This window comes from Bombus fervidus, chromosome 1 (assembly GCF_041682495.2).
Source record: "Bombus fervidus isolate BK054 chromosome 1, iyBomFerv1, whole genome shotgun sequence".
Lineage (NCBI taxonomy): Eukaryota > Metazoa > Arthropoda > Insecta > Hymenoptera > Apidae > Bombus > Bombus fervidus.
In genome coordinates this window covers 24,028,069-24,051,807 of record NC_091517.1, presented here as the reverse complement: position 1 = coordinate 24,051,807, position 23,739 = coordinate 24,028,069, and the positions used below count along the sequence as shown (strand labels likewise).

The 23,739-nt window shown below is 36.3% G+C and overlaps 1 protein-coding gene and 1 long non-coding RNA gene across 3 annotated transcripts; one reads left to right on the top strand and one right to left on the bottom strand.

The window, feature by feature from the left end:
* The first annotated feature begins 1,188 nt into the window (after positions 1-1,188).
* Dhc1 (dynein axonemal heavy chain 1) lies at positions 1,189-22,673 on the top strand. 2 transcript variants are annotated; one of them, XM_072022438.1, is made up of 34 exons: positions 1,189-1,621; positions 2,096-2,335; positions 2,759-2,913; positions 3,026-3,249; positions 3,496-3,773; positions 3,866-4,039; positions 4,147-4,376; positions 4,486-4,685; positions 4,809-5,032; positions 5,300-5,475; positions 5,558-5,740; positions 5,844-6,242; positions 6,576-6,826; positions 7,105-7,350; positions 7,435-7,598; positions 7,818-8,072; positions 8,145-8,373; positions 8,912-9,585; positions 10,309-11,114; positions 11,181-11,388; positions 11,457-11,843; positions 12,334-12,506; positions 12,789-13,155; positions 13,264-13,458; positions 13,524-13,662; positions 13,767-14,043; positions 14,294-14,735; positions 15,192-16,549; positions 16,731-20,308; positions 20,396-20,622; positions 20,699-21,010; positions 21,236-21,687; positions 21,752-22,046; positions 22,258-22,673. In XM_072022438.1, the coding sequence occupies exons 1-34, from the start codon at positions 1,529-1,531 to the stop codon at positions 22,642-22,644; spliced, it is 13,998 nt and encodes a 4,665-aa protein (XP_071878539.1). In that variant the 5' UTR covers positions 1,189-1,528; the 3' UTR covers positions 22,645-22,673. The 2 variants fall into 2 exon arrangements, with proteins under 2 accessions (XP_071878539.1, XP_071878531.1); XM_072022430.1 differs by lacking the exons at positions 1,189-1,621; positions 2,096-2,335; positions 2,759-2,913; ... (5 more) ...; positions 4,809-5,032; positions 22,258-22,673 and having other exon boundaries at positions 5,220-5,475; positions 21,793-21,989.
* LOC139985595 (uncharacterized) lies at positions 13,448-15,194 on the bottom strand. The gene is made up of 4 exons (XR_011799445.1): positions 14,813-15,194; positions 14,452-14,685; positions 13,775-13,909; positions 13,448-13,706 (listed from the first exon to the last, which is right to left on the bottom strand). It is a non-coding gene; the product is annotated as an uncharacterized lncRNA (long non-coding RNA).
* Positions 22,674-23,739: the final 1,066 nt, after the last annotated feature.

Below are 23,739 nucleotides of genomic sequence, written 5' to 3'. Positions count from 1 at the left end.
ATGTTAATCGAATATTGACACGTATATTAGTGGATTAGTGATACACATGGCTGTTCTCGATCTGCGTGTTAAGAGGATATTCGCGTGCACGTTGGGTAATATGGTACGAACCATATTTAATACCGGTTTGATCGATGCGTTGCTTGAAAAACCTCGTAGAAAATAATCATTTTATTCGTTGATGGCGATCCAAGCTGTTCGATATTCGTGTAATCGATCGCGTGCAACGTGTAATTCTCACGTGTAACTTGTTATGGTTAGCTCTCGATAAAAGCGAAATTGTTAACGAGCGAGGAGAATAAGGTAGAAGGCACGTATACATATTGATAATAGGAAATTACAAGTGATGGTTTTGATTGATTTTAAATGATCGACATATGGAGATCTGATTTTAACTTTTTGATTTTATGATGAATTCAGTTTGAAGGATATTTTTAAATACTTAGAAATACTTTAATGGTAGGAATATATTTATATCTCGATTTTGTATTGTGACGTATAGGAAATGACGTACGCATTTATTTGCTACGTACATAAATGTAATCGTATTTATATACACATAAAGCGAGGTGCGGATAGAACAATTGTAACACCAAAAGTACATATATATTACACGTATAAAGTGAAAAAGCTTTTAATTATATTTATTAATACGAAATTAATATTTTATGTACAATTAATTGAACTAATTTTTTACAGACCTACTCCATGCAATGAATATAAGTAATAATCCAAAAAGTAGAAAAACGGTATACGCGAGGCAATACACGAACACTGGCAATCTACAAATTGAAACAGAAAAACTAAAGCTACGTTTCAATTTTAAAACATTCGCCGCAATACCAATTTCGAGCAACATCGTCGAATCACCGCTTAAAAACCGATGTTCAATTACTAATATTTCTAGTCGTATCGTAACATGCTGGTTAATCCGGTGGCAGAAAAATATAAAGCAAAAGCAACGCTTCGGAAGATAAGAATAATCTTTGTATACATAAATACAAATACTCATACGTAACTTATTCTTGTATACTCGTTGCAGAGGCGTTAGCTTCGTCGTCGCGCATACACAGCTACTGGATCGTGGATTCACAAATGAGAAATATTCACGACACGTTGTAACAATCGTCGCTTTAACGAATAAATCACTCGATCGCCGATGCAAACAATATTAATTTTAAAACATACACGATATAACCCATCGCTATTATTAATGCCACGAATGTTGTTCATTGTTATATCGACTGTTCTTGTGCAACATGATTTTGCGACAATGGAAGAAGAATACACACTATGTGGTATCAGTATCGACTACTGTCGACAGAATCGCGCGGAAATTCCCACACGACACGAACGATACGTAGAAGGGCGGTACCAGACACGAACTCGTGGCACTGGATATTCGCTCCTTACACTACTTCGGAAGTCTTTCAGTTCGCCGGTGTAACTGTCGGTGAATCTCGCCATCGCGTTATCCATTCTTCTATCGCGTAATTGAATCGCTTTTCCCGGTTTAATTCGTTCGACCATGTTCGTGCAAGCTCCTGCTTTGTTGATTCAACAGAAGTCGGAGAATTCTGAGGAAGGCAGCGACGAAGAAGGAACCGGCGATGTCCTCCAGGTCTATTGTTCTTTTGCTTCTTGGCCGTTTATATTTTGTTCGCGCGTATATCTTCTTCCGTTATTATCCGAAGAGCTATAAAGAAAGATAATGAAATATCGTCAGAAGTGAATATAAAACTGTGATTTTTTAGTGTATCGAGTACAGTCGAGTTCGTGTAGGACGGTAGGACACAATAAATAATTAGGTAAACTGTAGCGATATTAACGAAAGCAAATTCACAAAGTCGCTCTACTGTGAAATTAAATTGGATTTTTGAAACTCGAGCGTGCGATATAACAATTTATCACATTTTGATAATAGTAGTAAGAAATGACGTCAAAAATAAAAAATAAAACTGGAATCGATTAAACTACGCCATACTTGTAATAAAGAGGATAGGCGAACATAATGTCTGACCAATGACAAGGCATTGCTACTGACTCAAGCACGGCGTGTATAAGAAACAATTAATATGCTCGATTTGTTTCGCAGAAACGCCGAGAAGAATGCGAGAGAAAGGCAAGGCGAGGGGAGATGGATCCCCGTCTAGAATTCGCTTTCCAGCTCTTGATGGATGCTACACAATTGTCCCGCCACGAGGTCATGGATCACGTTTTCGAGGGAGACATGCTGGACGAAATCAATCAACTGTTTTTGCCCCATATGAAATCCACCCTCGTCTGGTATTATCAAGAAGTGGAGGAATCTGAAACTCTACGTCCTATAGAAACGGTCAAACCTTTTATCTTTTATTTTTTAATGAAAACCTCGATTTAACGTCGAAATTATCAAGTATTTTTTAATATACACATAAATAATTATAATTAAAGTAGTATAATGAAAATAAATTACTCTGTATAATCGTGTTTCTATCTCGATATTAATTTTGCTAAAAATATTCACACGGTTTTAATAATTATCAGGAGAAAGAAACTAAAGCTTGTCATTTTGTCGCATTTCGATCTTATTTTGTATGCAATTGTCAAACGTAAGTGCTTTCGACAAAATTAACGTTGACTTTCATTCAGATGGAAACGTAACTCTTACACGCATGTACCTATTTTATTTTCATGATACGACTGTAATTCTAAAAACTCTACGAGTCTAATTATTCTAGCGTTAATGATAAAGTAACCGTGGAATTTTATTTTGCAGATCCAAACGAAAACTTCGACCACTCGACCAAGTCCAAGCACATCGATACCGAAAGTTAAAGAACAAAAAGAAATAAAAGAACCGGGGAAAAAGAAATTGTTTCTTACCGATGGATGGCAAGTACCTTGTACCGGAATATGCGTTTACATATTCAGGTATGATATAAAGTATAACATCTGGCAAAGTATGAAGTGTTATACATAACAGTCTTATAAAGTTATAGTTGGTAGTCGCACCTCAGTGATGCAAACTCGAAACTTTTATTAGATTAAATATCTCGAAACAATTACCCGAGGAAGGTTTCCAAAAAGATCTTTACACCGGTGTGATAGACACAAAAAAAGTGGGGATAATAACGGCGATACAGAGAGTAGTAGAATACGTTTTCATGGATGCGCTTGCACATCCTGGCTCTGAAGGAGAGGACGATTGCCCGATGATTAAGAGCCTTTTATTACCGGGTTTAAGATCTTTCTGCAGCGCTCTGAAAGGTAACGATAGAATTACATATACGATTACTATATTTTCGTAAAATTTTAGGCGATTATATCATTAAACTGCAAATATTTATGCAAATTTATATTTTTATGAACATAATTAAAATTTTTTACGAGTGGATAGAAATCTGCGGCGATAGCGTAACAGTAACGAGCGTATATTTTAAACTTTGCTACGACGAAACTCCCTTACTTTTGATATAAAAATGATAATATAAAATATTTTCCAAATTTTCGCAGTGTGCGAACAGGTAGCTCACGAAGGACGCGTATTCGACGACGACGAAACTCTAATGGTGCAAGTGCGCAACTTCGAGGAAGCCAAAGCATTTATAGCGAAGAAAGACGCTGTGAATATCGTAGAGGGAAGAGTAAGAACGTGGATCAAGAGATTGAAAGACTTCATGGTAGAAAGCAAGCAGGTGAAACGAGAGAATGATAATTCTGGTCCTCAGCAAGAATTGGAATATTGGAAACGAAGAGGAGCACAGTTCAGTCAGTTAGTCAACAAACTTCAGGTTCTATTTGCGTTTTCCTATCTTAGCAGATGATTTTACTGTCGATCGTAATAACGAGTAAACTATTATCTGTGCTACGTATAAATATTTAGGATCACGAAATACGAATGTCGCTTCTTTGTTTGCAAGTTGCTCGTTCCAAGTTAATAAAAGATTGGGTCGATGTGGAGGACGAAGTCACTTATTGTTATAACGAAGCGAAGGATAATGCAAAATTTATACAGGCGTTGGAAAAATGCTGCCACTGCTTGTATTTGGACGATCCAGTAAGATAACATATCGTACGAAAAAGAGAAATTATTTTTATTTTCCTATATCGTTTTCCATGTGCTTTTATATATATTCATATATATTGATACTACATATTTTTTAGGTGAAGATGAGAGATTCCCTCGTATCGCTATTACAAACAGTTCGTTTAATATACAGCGTGTCGAGATATTACAACACCTCGGAACGAACTAGTTCGTTAATGATAAAGATCACGAACCAAATGATCGTAGCTTGTCGAGATTACGTCACAAATAGAGGTCGAGAAACTGTCTGGGGTCAAGATCGAACGGTTGCGCGATCGAAGCTGAAGCATTGCTTAAAACTTAACAAGTAAATTGTGAACTCGCTGTTCTTTATCGTTATACTTCAATCAGAGACATACCGATTCAGTTTTTGTCCTTTTATATGGAAAATAACAAAGAATATCATTACATTACAGAGCTTACAGAGAAACTTACAGACTGGTTCGATGTTCTCCTGCTGTAACCGAACAAGAATTCTCGTTTTCAGAAACTCACGTATTTGGACGATTCGACTCCTTTTGCGATAGAGTGAGAAAAATTTTGACTATGTTCGAACTGATACAAGATTACAAAAGTCTCTTCGAAAGAAGGATGGAGGGTCTTTTATTGGGAGAATGTACGTAATTAATATATAGATGCTATTTGTTTCTAATTCGTTAATATTTATCTACATTTTTCAACTTTAGATCGTTTCGTGAGCGTAATTTTCAGCTTTCTATTTTTTATTTTACTCCAATAGCATTGGACGATGCCATAAGAACTTTCGAAGAGGCTGAGAAAGTTGCTACCGCTAAAGGTTACGATTATCTAGATCCAAGGAATACCGAATTTGATACGGACTATAATGATTTCATGACGAAAACTGATACCCTGAAACAAAACATCGGTAACATCATTGAGAAAAATTACGCGGACGTTTGGGAAACTCTTCAGGGTATACGATTTTTAACTCGATTCGAAAAAGTAAAGTGGTGCATTATAGCTGACTAAATAATGCACGAGGATTTGTACATTTGACACATTGTAAAGTTGCACAATTACTGTAATTATTGCACTTGAGTCTAATTGTACGTACGAATGTGTTTCTTCGTCCATACATATTGTATTCAGTACATCTTAAAATCATTTACTTTCGAAATTTGTTAATACTTTAATATTTGAATATTTTTATTTTATAGTTTCTTAATTTTTGTACTTTTTAATGTTTTGATTTATTTGTTTGCTTTTAAGGTCAGTGAGAAGATACCACTAACGAAACTAGATGAAAAGTACAACATAGTAGTAAAATATTGCGACAAAGAAGTGGACAGAATACTAAAGTTATTCAAAAAACAGAGGGATGATCCCCCATTACCTAGACATATGCCAGCTATAGCTGGAAGATTAACTTGGGCAAATTCATTGAAGTAAATTAAACAAGTTATTCGTACATCGTCGAACGATAATTTATGATTTTTATGTCACAGACTCAAATTATTTTCTCTTCAGAGTACACTTAGATGAATTGGCTACGTCTGTTTCCAATCATCCAGTGCTAAAGACTCTTCCGCTCACTATGGAACTAGAAAAACGGTATAATTACGCCCTCGGCGTTTTGAACCAATATAAATCAGACATCGCTGAAGTCTGGACTCATCAAAACTCCTGGGTCATCGAAGACTGTCTAAAACGGTAAATCGATCGTACAAGTCCCTCGCAAACAAGAACCGAACTAACTAATTCCACTTTTTATTAATTTTTTACGTGAACGTCATAGTTTGTTTTATCGATCCAGACCTTTGCTGATGGTGGACGAGAAAACAGGAAAGATTAAAGTCAACTTAGAAGGACGCGTCACTCTCCTGCTTCGAGAAGCTGATTGCTTGGCCAAATTGAATCTGGAAATTCCTATCGTCGCATTGACTATTTTGGCGAAGAAAGATTATTTCACATTGGTCACAGACTCTCTCCAATTGATGATCGAAGAGTTCGTCTTTACGGCCAGGCGTGTGAAACTCGAAGTCAGACCATTGTTACTACCGCATTTGGTGCGAGTTGCATCTTTGCTGGAACCTGGTTTGACTTCTCTGAATTGGACCAATCCAGAATGGAAAAACTTTTATCAGAACACAAAACAGCAGATCAAGGAATTTGATATTCTTGTTACAAGGGTTCACGATGTGTACGACAATAGGTACATTTCTGTTTAAACTTTTTGCAAATCCTACTTTTCTAAATTACAATAGCTCTTTTTAGATAAGCATATATTATATCGCTTGTTTGCTTTTGTCTTTCTTCGGTGTCTCTTAATTTTCGTCTATTTTATTTTCCTACAAGTTCTTATTAGTCGCAATGAAATTAAAAGAGGTATTTTTGTTATACAGATATAATAATTTTGCTGATATTTGACAGTTAAACAAAATTTCTTACAACGATAAGAATTCCAGATTTTTATCATTGATCGTTCCGCATAGGTTCATAGAGGTATTTATAAAGTCGAATAAAAGTTCTCTTCCCTTGTTCCAAGGATTTTACAGGTGCTGGCAGCTATGCAAAAGATAACGTTACATTCTATGCCAGAATCTGATCAGCCTTGGACTATAGAGGAATTTGTAGAGAAGACCGAAGAAGTATGCAGACTGGCGGCGGTAGATTTATATCGTAAAAGTATGATGGTGGAAGAGGCTGTGGAAGAAGTACTAGATCTCGTTAAGAACGCGGCAGAGAATTTCAAAGCCGCTGCTAATTCCAGTCAATTCGAATTTTTTAATACCGAAGGTGATACGCGACATTATCTGAAGAACTAGTTTCTTCCATAATTAAATATAGCGATAGATATTAAACATAACGTAATTCTGTATTAGATTTTTCTCAAAAATTTTGTACGACGATACGCCTCTGTTTCTTTTCGACTCTAATCTATTTCCAATAAAAATTAAACCAATTATATAAAAAATAGATCATAAATATCGTTCGTAACATTTTCATCCACGTTTCTTACTTTCTTCTTTCTGCGTATTTCCGAATCATAACTTTTATATACGATGAGCTTACAGAAAATGAAGAGGTAGTGGACCAAACAGTCCAACAAGATTGGTCCATAGTTTGGAATTTATTCGACGATCCTCATCAGCTGTTGGTTACTCCTGGTAGCTTACCGAAAGGAATGCAAGACATGGTTCGAAATGCCGTGTCCGAAATGAGGAGATATTACTCTAGAAAGGTCGTCGATGTTCTGATAAGAGTCACTAGAAGCTCATTGGACATTATTAGAAAGCGATTTATTCGGGAAATCGATCCAGGTGATTCTCTATTCGATAAAATATGAATGCATAGCCGAAAGTTTTGCAGATGATCAGGTGAATTAATAATTATCGTTCGATCAGAGGACGCACCGAGTCCAATATTTCTGCTTCATGCAACGTTAATGATACCGGTGGTGACCGTGAAACCTAGTTTAGACGACGTACAGGAAGTCCTAACTTTAGTTGGTAAAACTATTGCTGGCGTTGCGAGAGGAGTGTCGCAATGGAATTCTAGAATAAATAAGGTATAATTATTAACATGTACGATATAATGCTGTGATGTAAAACGTGTAATATATACTGTAATACTAACATAATATATAATATATACTGTATACTAATAGTATATACTAATAGTATATAACTGTATATAATATATACTGTATAGTATATAATATATACTGTAATACTAATATAATACTAATATAATATAATAATAATAATAATATTTGTTAATAATTCAGGATACATGGGGCCAAGCCTACTCCAAAAGGAATTTCGCGGATATCGTGATGCGCGCTCAGATGCAAGCAGCGAAGAGGAAGCAAGAGGAGCCAGAGGATCCAAGAGTGAGAAGACGAAGGCTGTTCAAAATTATCTCCGAGGAGAGATCAATTTTTCCTGTTCAGGAGCAGAATTTTCACGCAATGGTGATGGATAACAAAGAAGTGATAAAACTGTTATCCATGCTAAACACGTGCATGCAAGAATTCAAGCCAGTAAGAAATCTTATATATATTTGTAATTATCGTTCTGCTTGTAGTAACACAAATTTCTAATTATTATTACAGGACCTTGCAGAATTTATCGACAGGTGGAAGCCATATAAATTTTTGTGGAAGAATGAAAAAAGTATGCGGGAATTACTACAAATTTCTTTGCCTGAATTTGAATCTACGCTTCGAAAGCACAGTGAGCTCGAAGATCTTTTAGCAACCGAACCTGATATGGTCATTTTTGGAAGTTCCATCGCTGTCTCCACGGAGAAACTGAAATATGGCTTATACACGGAGATCAAAGGTAAAGTAACGTCAAATTAAAATTCGTAGGAGATTAATTATAATTTTCCTTCTATACACATAATCACACATAATATTGCGTCGAAGCTTTATAAAATAAATTCTTTTGCGTTGCTTTCCTTTTAATTATAGTAACACTACAGTGCTACTGAATAAGAAGATCAGATCAACCCAAATACGTTCAAATTTCTTCTCTGTAACGATTTTTGAAAGAATATAATTTTCCCCCAATTTGAAATCAGATTGAATATATTAATCAAATATTTGTGTTACTATTTATTATTCATTATTTCACGAGAAAGCAGCGATATACGTGGTGTGTAGATAAAAATAACGTCAAATGTATTACTAAAGTTCACAAAATACAACTGTCATTGCTTCCAAGAAAATGATAGCCAGTTCTGAATTGTAATAAATCACAGTCAAAAGGAAAATATATATATATAAAGAAATTCTCAAAATTCGCAAAATGGAAAATATATAAAAAAATGCAGTCATATTCCGAGAAATAGATGCTTTTCTGACACAAATGTCCGTAGCATGCACCCACAAAATTGGTCAAGCGATGAAGAAGAAGTACCGACGCGAAATGGAATATGTTTATGCGTTAATGAACGAAATGGAGCGTAAATTGGATCGTCAGATACGCGATCTGGACGACGTACGACTTATTATGGATACTTTAAAGAAAATTCGGGAACAGGAAGTTGACATGGAATTAAAAATCGACCCAATCGAGGAAGCCTTCAACATCGTCACAAGATACGAAGTACCAGTGGACCAAGAGTGTCTGGAACAGGTCGATAACTTGAGATATACGTGGCAACAGTTGCTCGCACGAGCGCAAGAAAGTCACGTGTTGCTGTTGAAGCTGCAGCCACAGTTCGAGGAAGACCTTAGAAACAATCTCGAGAACTTCCGTATCGATAACAAGATGTATTGCGAGGAATACAGATCTTCTGGACCTATGCAGTCTGGTCTAAGTCCACGAGAAGCTTCGGATAGGCAGATTTTGTTCCAAAATAGATTCGATGGCATGTGGAGGAAATTGCAAACTTACCAAAGCGGTGAAGAATTGTTTGGTTTGCCTACAACGGATTATCCTGAACTATCACAGATAAGAAAGGAGCTGAATTTGCTTCAGAAATTGTATAAATTGTACAATGATGTTATCGATAGGGTGAACAGCTACTATGACATTCCATGGGGCGAGGTAAAGTATTTCTTGAAAGATGAATATCTAAAGCAATTCGTGAAAGTAATTGCACATACTTAGTAGAAACATCTTTTATTTATATCATTAGATGTATTATGCAAGATACTGTTAGATTTCATCGATCTTCCACAAATTCAAACAAATCCGAGAATGTAATATGCAAATTTGATATCCTAATAGCTGTAACTTCGATATGAAGAACAGACATTTTCTTATTTAAAATTTATCCACCCTCTGCTTTGCATTATTCGAGGTAAAGTATTTCTCGAAAAATGAATATCTAAAGCGATTCGTGAAAGTATTTGCACATACTTAGTAGAAACAACTTTTATTTATATCATTAGATGTATTATGCAAGATACTGTTAGATTTCATCGATCTTCCACAAATTCAAACAAATCCGAGAATGTAATATGCAAATTTGATATCCTAATAGCTGTAACTTCGATATGAAGAACAGACATTTTCTTATTTAAAATTTATCCACCCTCTACTTTGCATTATTCACAGCAATTATTGATAATACATTGGTCATTCTTTAATATTAACTACACATCCAATATATTCATATAATCTATGAATATTATATCAGAACATTATTACATATTGCAGATGTTAATTTAATATCGATTACATATATCGTGCATAATACAATATTAATCAATATTAAAAGCAAGATAACACGTTATCTATAACAAAGAATACCGATGCAATGTTCAGGTGAATATCGAGGACATAAACAACGAGCTAATGGAATTCCAAAACCGATGCCGCAAGCTGCCAAAAGGCCTGAAGGAATGGCCCGCGTTCTTCGCCCTAAAGAAAACCATCGACGACTTTAACGACATGTGTCCGCTCCTAGAATTAATGGCCAACAAAGCCATGAAACCTCGCCACTGGCACAGGATCGTAGAAGTGACGGGCTACTCGTTTGACCTTGAAAGCGAGGGTTTCTGCTTGAAGAACATCCTGGAGGCGCCTTTATTGAAATATAAAGAGGACATCGAGGACATTTGCATTTCGGCCATGAAAGAAAAAGACATCGAGGCGAAGTTAAGAATCGTGGTGAATGAATGGTCGTCTCACGAGTTGACGTTCATGACGTTCAACAACAGAGGAGAATTATTATTAAGAGGAGACACCACTGCCGAGACGATTGGCCAACTGGAAGACAGTTTAATGGTGCTTGGCTCGTTGATGTCGAATCGATACAACGCGCCATTCCGCAAGCAGATACAACAATGGCTCGCAGATCTGTCGAATACAAACGAAATACTGGAAAGATGGCTGCTGGTACAAAATATGTGGGTTTATCTAGAAGCCGTGTTCGTTGGTGGTGACATAGCGAAACAATTACCGAAAGAAGCGAAAAGGTTTAGTAAGATTGATAAGAGCTGGCAGAAAATCATGCAAAGGGCGCACGAGACACCGGGAGTGGTGCCATGTTGCGTAGGAGATGATCTGCTTAAGCAACTTCTGCCACATCTGCAGGAACAGCTGGAACTGTGTCAGAAATCTCTTAGTGGGTACGCATGTAATTAGCAAATTGTAAATAGTAAACGAAATCGCTACAATGATTAATGCAATTGCAGATATTTAGAAAAGAAGCGTATGATGTTCCCAAGGTTCTTCTTCGTATCGGATCCTGCTTTGTTGGAGATACTTGGTCAAGCTTCTGATTCTCACACGATACAGAACCATCTGCTATCTATTTTCGACAATACGCGTTACGTGAAGTTTCATGACATCGAATATAATAAAATGACCGCCGTTATTTCATCGGAAGGTGAAACGATCTTGGTACGTGTGGCATCTTGTTCAAAATATTTAATGATATATTTAAACGCTGAAAAGTAATTTTATTATAGCTTGAAAGAGCGGTGAGAGCAGAGGGCTCGGTAGAAACGTGGCTAACGCAACTTTTGCAAACATCGCAACAATCTTTACACTCGATAATCCGCCAGTGTCATTCTATGATAAACGATGTAAACTTTAATCTACTTACATTTTTGGATAAAATGCCAGCTCAAGTCGGTTTACTAGGAATACAAATGATCTGGACCAGGGACAGTGAACTAGCTTTAGCTCAAGCTCGTGCAGATAAAAAGATTATGGCAGAGACGAACAACAGATTCCTGGATTTACTGAATACATTGATCGATCAGACTACCAGAGATCTTGCAAAAATTGAAAGAACAAAATTTGAAACTTTGATTACAATCCATGTGCATCAACGCGATATCTTCGATATATTAGTAAGTTAAAAGAAAATAATATTAATATATACAGGGTGTCCTGCTATATAGTGTGCAAACTTTGCCAGAGAATATAAAAAAGAACAGTCCAAGTATGGCTAGTAAATCTAAAGTTTGCGTTTTAATATAAGATTATTATTCTAGAGAACAAAAAATATAAAAATCTAGGGATCGAAACTAGAGCGTTATTGACCTTTTTTTTTTAAATTATTTCTTCGTAAAATAATACAGAAAAATTCCACTTATCTGGAAATTTTAGTCAGCGATCGATTAACTTCTACCGATTGAATTCATTTATCAGAATTTATGTTGACTCCTATCATACGCGTATCTGTACGAAAAATGATACGTAAAGAGAATTAGTAAAATTTCTTATTATACGACTCGAGTTATATGATCTGTTTCTCCCCCGATGATTTCCAAAAATCGACTTCTACTGTATTTCTGTTTACCTCTGAAAGAATATTAATTTACGAGGTTTCATACATAGTGCCGTTTGAATGTACGATCACTGAACGATTTCGAGTGGCTGAAGCAATGCAGATTTTACTTCAAAGAAGACCTTGACAAAACATCGATCTGCATAACAGACGTGAACTTTACATATCAAAACGAATATCTAGGATGCACAGAAAGACTCGTGATTACTCCACTAACAGACAGGTAACTACATACGCATACGGAAAAAATTTCACAGCAATAAATTACGGTAAATATGTATTAGGTCGTCCGAAAAGTTTCTTTCGTCTTATAAGGAAATAATGGATACGCAACATTTTTTATTTTATATTATTTTATCGAATTACCTACGATTCATTTTGTTTTATCAAGATAAAAATTACAACGTTTGACGTAAATGAAGGACACTTTTTGGACAACCTAATAAATGTTACAAAGTTATGTATACCTTTTTCTTCGATTTTATTTCTTACTTTATATTTCTAGATGCTATATAACTTTGGCACAAGCATTATCAATGTCAATGGGTGGCTCACCTTGTGGTCCAGCGGGAACAGGCAAGACTGAAACTGTGAAAGATATGGGCAAAACTTTGGCCAAATATGTAGTAGTATTCAATTGTTCGGATCAAATGGACTATAGGGGATTAGGACGTATCTATAAAGGACTAGCACAAAGCGGATCTTGGGGTTGCTTCGATGAATTTAATAGAATCGAGTTACCAGTGTTGTCTGTCGCTGCTCAACAAGTTGCAGTTGTTCTGGCTGCGAAGAGGGAGAAGAAGAAACAGTTCGTTTTTACCGATGGAGACTTGATTGACATGTGTCCTGAGCTTGGAATATTTATAACGATGGTAAAAAAAAAAGATAACAAACGTATTAATACCGTAATGTAAAGTTATTGCAGGAAACTTTGTATGTGATGTAAAAGTTAGAATTATAAGATAAGAATTACGTTACAGAATCCTGGATATGCTGGTAGAAAAGAACTTCCAGAGAATCTAAAGATACAGTTCCGCACCGTCGCTATGATGGTACCTGATAGACAAATCATTATTCGAGTAAAACTAGCTAGCTGTGGTTTCCTGGAAAACATCACGCTTGCTCGGAAATTTTACACTTTGTACAAATTGTGCGAAGAGCAACTTACAAAACAGGTAATTTATTTAAAAACGCGATAACTAAATTTTAATTTCAATAAACATCCTGTTCATTTATGAAGGTCCATTACGACTTTGGTCTAAGAAACATATTGTCCGTGTTAAGAACATTAGGCGCGTCGAAAAGGGTAAACTCCAAAGATTCTGAAAGCACGATCGTTATGCGTGTTTTAAGAGATATGAATCTTTCGAAGCTCATAGGTACATAATCATACTTATTACTATACTAAGAATATATACTATTACTACTTGCAAAGATATATGTATAAAATAAATGTTAGTATTGAGTACATTAATTATTTTAGACGAGGACGAACCATTATTTATATCATTGGTGGCTGATTTGTTTCCAAATCAAGCTCTTGAAAAGACTTCTTATCCGGAGTTGGAAGCTGCTATTAGTCAACAAGTAGAAGAAGCTGGATTGATATACCATCCGCCGTGGGTGCTAAAATTAATACAGCTATACGAAACACAAAGGGTAAGACATGGAATAATGACCCTAGGTCCGACCGGTGCAGGAAAAACCACTTGTATACATATTTTGATGAAAGCTTTGACGCAGTGCGGCAATTCCCATAGGTAATTACATTGAAAAATATTTTTCGAATAATTTATATGGCAACATAAAAATTCATTCTTAGTCCGTGAAATCATTTTTTTTTTTTTTCTTCGTTTTATCTTATATATATTCAAATGTATAAATGCCATGCCCATTGCCATTTATATTTTTCGAAAATCGTTACAAAACACCGTTCAAAATTGTTTTTTCACCAAATAATATAACTTAAAATGATTTAACTCGGTCAATGATCAGGAACGTATTTTACAGAGAGATGAGAATGAACCCAAAAAGTATAACGGCTGCACAAATGTTTGGCCGATTGGACGTGGCGACCAATGATTGGACGGATGGAATATTTTCAGCTTTATGGCGCAAAACATTGAAATTAAAAGAAGGAGAGTACGTATGGATGGTGCTTGATGGACCTGTTGATAGTATCTGGATCGAGAACTTAAACTCTGTACTGGACGACAATAAAACTCTGACTCTTGCGAATGGTGACCGATTATCGATGTCATCTAATTGCAAGATCATCTTTGAGCCTCATAATGTCGACAATGCGAGTCCAGCTACGGTATCTCGTAACGGAATGGTGTACATGAGTTCATCAGGATTGGACTGGAGTCCTGTGGTGACTGCTTGGTTGAAAAGTCGAACACCTTTGGAGCAAGAAGTGTTTGGTCAATGTTTTACAGATTCTTTTACGCAGGTAAAGAAACGTAATTGTCATTTTATAAAATATTTAAAAACACGTTATTTATAATTAGATTAGATAGAGATACTTGCGCAAATTTTGTTCAAATGATGATAAAGAAAATTAAGTCTTATTTTCCAGATACTTCAATATGTATTTTGCTGTTAATATTTCGAGTTTATATTTGTCCATTATCCCACATTTCTATCTGATCCAAGTATATAAATATTCAATTCTAAACAAATTAATAATGTAATTACAAATTAACATGCAAAATTAATCACATTGTTTTACCTTATTACAAAGCTATTTTTCACGTTTCCTATTTCATATTTCCTGAAAAGATTACTATGAAAATATTAAGTTAATTCTAAAAACTATCCATTTGTATCCTAAATAAAATTTCTAACAATATTTTAGTATTGTAACATTGTAATATTGTAATTACGGCAACATATAATTAATTTATAGGTTTATTCGTGGAGCACTCAAGCTTTATCGTTGACAATAGACGTTCTACAATGCAACATAGTGCGACAAATGTTGTGTCTCCTCGAGGGTCTAATTCCACCCGAAGTACGCATAGAAGAAGACGACGACGAAGAAACAGAAGATGAAAACCGCCAACCGATGACAGCCGAACATCTAAAACGTTTTTACGTTTTTGCTTTGGTGTGGGGTATAGGAGCACTGTTAGAAACATCGGACAGGCAAAAGTACGACTCCTACCTGCGACAAAATTTCGAAAGTTTAGATTTACCAACATCAGAAAAATACCCCGAAGCAAAATTGTTCGATTTCTATGTCAGTGAAAAAGGTAAATGGGATACGTGGACAAGCATGGTGACCAACTACGTTTATCCAGAGTATTCGACGCCTGATTACAGCAATGTATTGGTTCCTATACCTGATAACGTGAGAATACAATACCTAATCGATCTAATTGGTCGTCAAGATAAAGCGGTCTTATTAATAGGCGAACAAGGTTCTGCCAAAACCGTCATGATGAAGTCGTACATGAAAAAAGCGAACAGAGAGACCACTTTGAGTAGATCGTTCAATTTCAGCTCGGCCACGAGTCCATATCAGTTTCAGAAAACCATAGAAAGTTACGTGGAGAAACGTCTAGGTAGCACGTTTGGACCACCAGGAGGGAAAAAAATGTTGGTTTTCATCGATGATATAAATTTGCCGCAAATAAACGAGTGGGGTGATCAAATCACCAACGAAATTGTCCGTCAAACGATGGATATGAAAGGATTTTATTCTTTAGAGAAACCCGGAGACTTTACTAGCATCGTGGACGTAACATTTTTGGCAGCAATGTGTCAACCAGGTGGTGGAAGAAATGACATTCCTCTAAGATTGAAGAGACAGTTTTGCATTTTCAATTGTACGCTACCTAACGAAGCATCCATTGATCGCATTTTTAGCGTGCTCGGAGAAGGTCATTACAACGCTAAAAGAGGATTTTCAACGGAAGTTAGGAATCTCGTTAATAAAATGGTTCCCCTGACAAGAACACTTTGGGAAAGAACTAGAGCCAATTTATTACCTACACCGGCCAAGTTTCACTATACCTTTAATCTTCGAGATTTATCAAGAATTTGGCAAGGTATGCTTGGTACACTATCCACGGTTATCGATAAGGAAAGTGTGCTTATGTTGCTGTGGAAACACGAATGCAGTCGCGTATTCAGTGATAGATTCACTATACAAGCGGATAAAGATTGGTTCGATAAAGAAATTCTAAAAGTTGTTAATGAAATGCTAGGGAAGGATTATGCGAACATGCTCGATCAAGATCCTGTATTCGTAGATTTCATGAGGTAAGTATTATCAGTACGATCAACCGCGTACTTAATTTAAGTCAGATTATTATTGTCGATCGAAAAAGAGGCGTGATAAAACTTTTATCTTAAACAAATATTAACGTATTTATTAACATTAGAAAATCGTAAGAATTGCTCGATTACATGCACCTTTTACCATTTTCGTGACAATTTTTAGAGATGCACCCGAACCAACTGGCGAAGAAGGTGAAGACGCCGACATTGAGTTACCAAAAGTATACGAACCCGTTTATGACGACCAAATCCTCAGGGACAGACTAGAAATGTTCCTTTCGCAATTCAACGAAATCCAAAGAGGTTCTGGTATGGATTTGGTCTTCTTCCCCGATGCCATGCTACATTTGGTTAAAATATCTAGAGTCATTAGACATCCAAAGGGCAATGTAATGTTAGTAGGTGTCGGAGGATCTGGCAAGCAAAGTCTTACGAAATTATCGTCCTTCATTGCCGGCTATAAAACGTTTCAAATCACTTTGACAAGATCTTACAACGTAGCAAATTTTTTAGAAGATCTAAGATATCTCTATCGAACGTGTGGAGCTCAAGGAAAGGGTACGACGTTTATATTTACTGATTTGGACATTAAAGAGGAGGGCTTCTTGGAATACTTGAACAATATTCTGAGCTCCGGGGTTATCAGCAACTTATTCACTCGTGACGAACAGCAAGAGATTATTTCAGAATTGATACCTATCCTGAGACGCGAAAATCCAAAACGAACGATCAACAACGAACTCGTAATGGATTTCTTTCTTCAGAGGACCTGCCAAAATTTACACGTAGTATTTTGTTTCTCTCCAGTTGGCGAAAAGTTTAGAAATCGTGCTCAACGCTTTCCAGCTCTCATATCAGGCTGCACGATCGATTGGTTCCAACCTTGGCCCAGAGACGCTCTAATCTTAGTTGCTAAACACTTTCTGCACGACTTTAGCATAGCTTGTACCAGCGAAGTCAAATCTGAATTGGTGAATGCCTTAGGCTCCATACAGGACATCGTTTCTCTGACGTCCACGGAATACTTTCAAAGATTTCGTCGCGCTACTCACGTCACGCCAAAATCGTATTTGAACTTCATCGGTGGCTACAAAAATATCTACCAAAGCAAACAACATGAACTCGGCGAGGGAGCTAGGCGCATGGATACTGGCTTAGCGAAGCTGGAAGAAGCTTCGATATCAGTTGAGATCTTGAAAAGAGATCTGGCTGAGATGGAAAAAGAACTAGTTCAAGCATCTGAAAAAGCAGAAACTGTCCTCTTGGAAGTGACAGAAAGAGCAATGCAGGCAGAGGCATTTAAGAATCAGGTGCAAAAAGTGAAAGAGAAAGCTGAGCAATTGGTAGCTTACATAGCAGAAGAAAAAGCCTTAGCTGAACAAAAGCTAGAGGCTGCTAAGCCTGCGCTGGAGGAAGCAGAGGCTGCTTTGAACACTATTAAACCGGCTCATATAGCTACCGTCAGGAAATTGGGTAGACCTCCTCATCTCATTATGAGAATTATGGATTGTGTGTTAATTCTATTTCAACGAAAAATTGGATCGGTTGTTCCGGATACAGCTGCGCCATGTCCAAAGCCTTCTTGGGCAGAATCGTTAAAGTTAATGGCCAGCACCACGTTCTTGCTTCAATTACAAAACTATCCGAAAGACATAATAAACAACGAGATGGTTGAATTACTTCAACCTTACTTTAAGATGGAGGACTATAACATGGAAACTGCCAGACGAGTTTGCGGTGACGTGGCAGGTTTATTGTCCTGGACAAAGGCAATGGCTTTTTTTCATTCGGTGAATAAGGAAGTCCTACCACTGAAGGCTAATTTAGCGTTGCAGGAAGCAAGACTCAAGGTAGCCATGGAGGATCTGGCAAACGCCGAGAGAGAATTATCGGAAAGAGAAATGGCTCTGCAAGCGGTTAAGGAACAATATGACTCTGCTGTTTCGGAGAAGCAAAGATTGACAGAAGCTGCAAACGTGTGTCTTAGGAAAATGACAGCTGCAACCGCATTGATAAACGGGTTAGGCGGTGAGAAAATACGCTGGACCGAGCAAAGCAGCGAATTCAAAATTCAGTTAGGTCGACTAGTTGGGGATGTTTTACTGGCAACTGGCTTTTTATCGTACTGTGGTCCATACAATCAACAGTACAGAGCTAGCTTAGTGTCATCTTGGATGAACATTTTGGCAACTAAATCCATTCCCTTCACTAAAAATCTGAACATTACAAACATGCTCGTAGACAGTGCGACGATGTCGGAATGGACGCTTCAAGGATTACCAAATGACGAATTGTCTGTGCAAAACGCGCTTATCGTAACTAAATCCTCCTCCTATCCTCTGTTAATAGATCCTCAGAATCAAGGAAAAATGTGGATAAAGAACAAGGAATGCATGAACGAACTACAGATTACGTCTCTTAATCACAAATATTTTAGGACTCACCTTGAAGACAGCCTCTCTTTGGGCAGACCATTGCTGATAGAGGACATCGCGGAAGAGTTAGATCCGGTTCTCGATAACGTGCTTGAGAAGAATTTTATTAAATCCGGTTCCATCGAGAAAGTAATCGTCGGTGACAAAGAATGCGATGTAATGCCCGGTTTTATGTTGTACATCACCACGAAATTACCAAATCCTGCTTACAGTCCTGAAATTTCAGCAAAGACATCGATAATCGATTTTACTGTGACGATGTTAGGCCTGGAAGATCAGCTACTTGGTAGAGTTATCCTTATGGAAAAGGCAGACTTAGAAGCCGAAAGGGTGGCTCTGTTCGAATCTGTGATGACGAACCAACGATCAATGAAAGAACTCGAAAGCACTCTGTTACATCGACTCACCTCTTCCGAAGGCTCTTTAGTAGACGATGAAGCGCTTATAAATGTGCTCAGGGAAACCAAAGTAACTGCAGAATCGGTCAATGAAAAACTAAAGGTGTCTGCGTTAACGGAAAAGAAGATCATGCTAGCCCGAGAAGAATTCCGCGCTGTCGCGTCCAGAGGGTCTATTTTGTATTTCCTTATCGTAGAGATGAGCAACGTAAACGTAATGTACCAAAATTCGTTGCGACAATTTCTGACTATATTCGATAATTCCATTACCAAATCTGTGAAAAGTCCTATCACTGGTGAACGAATAAACATAATTCTTCGTCACCTTACCTACGAAGTGTGGGCCTTTACTCTGAGAAGTCTATACGAACGACACAAATCGTTGTTCACCTTGATGCTAGCTATGAAGATAGACTGTCATCGAGGTGTAATTTCTCATACAGAGTTCAACGCTTTTATCAAAGGCGGTGCATCCTTGGACTTAAACGCAGTTACACCGAAACCATTCAGGTGGATTCTCGACATAACTTGGCTGAATCTAGTCGAGATCAGCAAACTAGACACGTTCTCGGATATTCTAACGAAAATCGAATTCAGCGAAAGAGAATGGCGATTGTGGTACGAAAGAGAGAAACCCGAGGAAGAGGAACTTCCTTGCGGATATCAGAAGAAACTCGACGTGTTTAGAAAATTACTTTTGATCAGATCGTGGAGTCCAGATAGAACTTTGTCCCAGGCGAAAAAATACGTGGTTGAATCATTAGGGAAAGAGTATGGAGAAACGAAGATCTTGGATCTAGAAGCTACGTGGTTAGAGTCTGAAGTTAGATCACCGCTTATATGTATATTGTCGATAGGATCAGACCCTAGCCCACAGATTAGTGCACTGGCAAAGCAAAAAGTCATCCGTAAGCAAGTTGACAACGTTTAACTTATATAAATATAAAAATAAAAATAAGCTACGATTTCATTTAAATATTTAATGTATATTTAAGAATTGCGATCGGTTTCCATGGGTCAAGGCCAAGAATTTCATGCTCGAAAATTGATCTCGGACGCTATGAACACTGGTACTTGGGTATTGTTACAAAATATTCACTTATCGCTTCCTTTTTGCACGGAAGTTATGGACGCTCTAGTTGAAACGGACATTGTGCACGAGGCATTTCGGCTTTGGATGACTACAGAAGTTCATCCGCAATTTCCTATCGGTTTACTGCAGGTCTTTCCTTACATCTGTCAGAAGACAATTAATTTATAGACAAATAAGTTCTTTCGTATAACCAGCATCATTTCAGATGGCCATCAAATTTACGAACGAACCACCGCAAGGTATTAGAGCCAGCCTGAAAAGAACTTATCAAGGCGTAACGCAGGACACGTTGGATTACAGTACGCAATCACAGTGGCCACCTTTACTGTATGCTGTTGCGTTTCTACATACGGTAGTTCAAGAACGTAGAAAATTCGGACCTCTTGGTTGGAACGTACCATACGAATTTAATCAGGCTGATTTTGCTGCTTCCGTTCAATTTATACAGAATCATTTGGATGAGATGGATCCAAAACGGGGAGTATCGTGGCCAACTATTTGTTACATGCTTGGAGAGGTTTGAACATTTTATTAATTATACAAATATTTATTAAAATACTTTTGTGTTACCTTATTTTTGGTTACTTACTATCGGTATATCATGGAGTTGCACGTGGTCGATCCCAAGCAAGTAAATCTTCAAAATGATCACACTTCAAAATAATTACAAACATCATAAAACTGAAACGAAAATACAAAAGTTCGTTACACCCAACTATTTTATATTTATTTTCATATGCAGGTTCAGTACGGTGGTAGAGTCACTGATGACTTCGACAAACGTTTGTTAACTACATTTACACACGTTTGGTTTTGCGATGTACTATTGCGACCTGGCTTCGAATTTTATCGTGGATACAAAGTACCACAAACCAAGAATCTTCAGGGATACTTGGATTACATCGATAGCTTGCCTGCAACCGATACGCCGGAAGTGTTTGGTTTACATCCAAATGCAGACATTACTTACCAAATAAATACAGCGAAAGGAATACTTGACACGATTTTGAGTGTCCAACCAAAAGAAGGAAATGCACAAGGCGGTGAAACTAGAGAAAATGTCGTCTATAAACTTGCTAACGATATGCTAGCCAAATTACCAAAGCAATATAATTCTTTTGAAGTGAAAGAAGCACTTCAACGAATGGGTGCACTGTTACCGATGAATATATTTTTGAGACAAGAAATCGACAGGTATAGTTTCTTGTATTCTCTTTTTTATTTCTAAATAATTTGCTCACTAGTCGAATTTCTACAGGATCACCAGAGTCATTAAAGAAGTGTATAACACTTTAACAGATTTGAAATTAGCTATCGAAGGTACCATTGTGATGAGCCAAGGTTTACGAAAGTCGCTTGATGCGATGTACGACGCTCGCATTCCCGAGAAATGGCTAAAAATTTCCTGGGAATCGGCAACGCTTGGATTTTGGTACACAGAACTTTTAGAACGAGATCATCAATTCAGGCAGTGGTGCATTTACGGCAGGCCTAAGGTCTTTTGGATGACTGGATTCTTCAATCCTCAAGGATTTCTAACTGCAATGCGACAAGTTAGACAAATGTTTCTTTTAAAAAAAAATACTAAATTTAAAATTAATTTTTTTCAACGATAAATGAAATTTATTATTATACAATACCTCGAATGAATTAAAAATAATTACTCGTGATATCGTTTGTTGAATTGCATCGATAAGAAAGCTGTCCAATACTTGTAAATTTGAAGGAAAATAATTTTGATTTCCAAATCTCTATATTTCGCAGGAAGTAACTCGAGCACATAAAGGTTGGGCTCTTGACTCTGTTGTATTACAAAATTTAATTACAAGATTTAACAAGGAAGATATAAAAAATCCACCTCAGGAGGGAGTATACGTTCATGGTCTATTTTTAGAGGGTGCTTCGCTTGATCGTAAAACCAGCAAATTAGTAGAAAGTAAACCAAAAGTTCTATATGAACAAATGCCTGTGATTTACATTTATGCAATAAACACAACTGCAGGGAAGGATCCAAAACTTTATGAATGCCCTATATATAGAAAACCACAAAGAACAGATTCGAAGTACATCGGATCGATCGATTTTGAAACTGATCATAACCCTCGACATTGGACGCTACGAGGTGTAGCGCTTTTGTGTGATATAAAGTAAAGTAAAGTACTCCAAACACACTATTATTTTTCCTTTCTGCTATAATGTACTCGCTAAATAACAATCACATTATGTAATACTAAAACATTTTAGATTACAAATGATAAAGATTAAAAATTTGTATAACAATTGTAAAGTGAACATATTTGTATTCTAATGCGATATTATATATACATAGAACATCCTTCATGCCTTAATGATTTGATCTAAATTTTCTGAACAAATATAATAGATTTTAAATTCTCAAAAAATATATAAATTACTTGTATACATCCATCTTGGTCTTTTCGGAACGAAAATTTAAGATTCTGCAAAAAAAGAAGAAGAACATATAATATAACAATTTAAACTGTGATATAATAATTATTGTTCAAGTTTTATACCTTACATCTTGATAGAGGATAGATGTTTATATTTTCATATTTCAAATTCTGCTCATCGTATTTAAGAATTTTAAATAGAATAATTGATGTTATTCGAATATCCTTTTCATAATACTTAATAATTTCAAATAAGACAAGTATTTGTACATACAAAGTGTATACTCTGAGATTATCCATCATTTTTCAGACAGTTTCCTATAATTTGTCAAAGAAATGTTTTGGATAGAAGTTAGTTTTGGGTCTGCTATATACTTGGATATCAAAAATATCCAAGAAAAAAATTTTTTTTATAAAAAGTCAAGATCACATTTACTTTTTTTAAATAGCACATTATATTTTGGGTTTCACAGATTCGTAGCTGACGATAAGACAGATAAATTCAATGGCCTATCGCACACTATGATCTTGAGATAATCTTGAATTTTGAAATTTAGATTAAATCAATAGGAATATAATAGTAAGGAAAATTATTTTATTTTGATTAAATTATATATTCAAAATAAGACTAAAACTACCAAACTAATAAATTTATCCAACGATATCGATAATACAATTTTATATTACATATTACAATGAACTACAACTATATATCGCACATAAATTTTTTAATTCGGCCATCTCAAGGTCATTGTATGATAATCTATTGAATTCATGTTAACATCAGCTAAAACACTACAAAATCCAAAATATAAAGTGACATTTAATAAAGTTA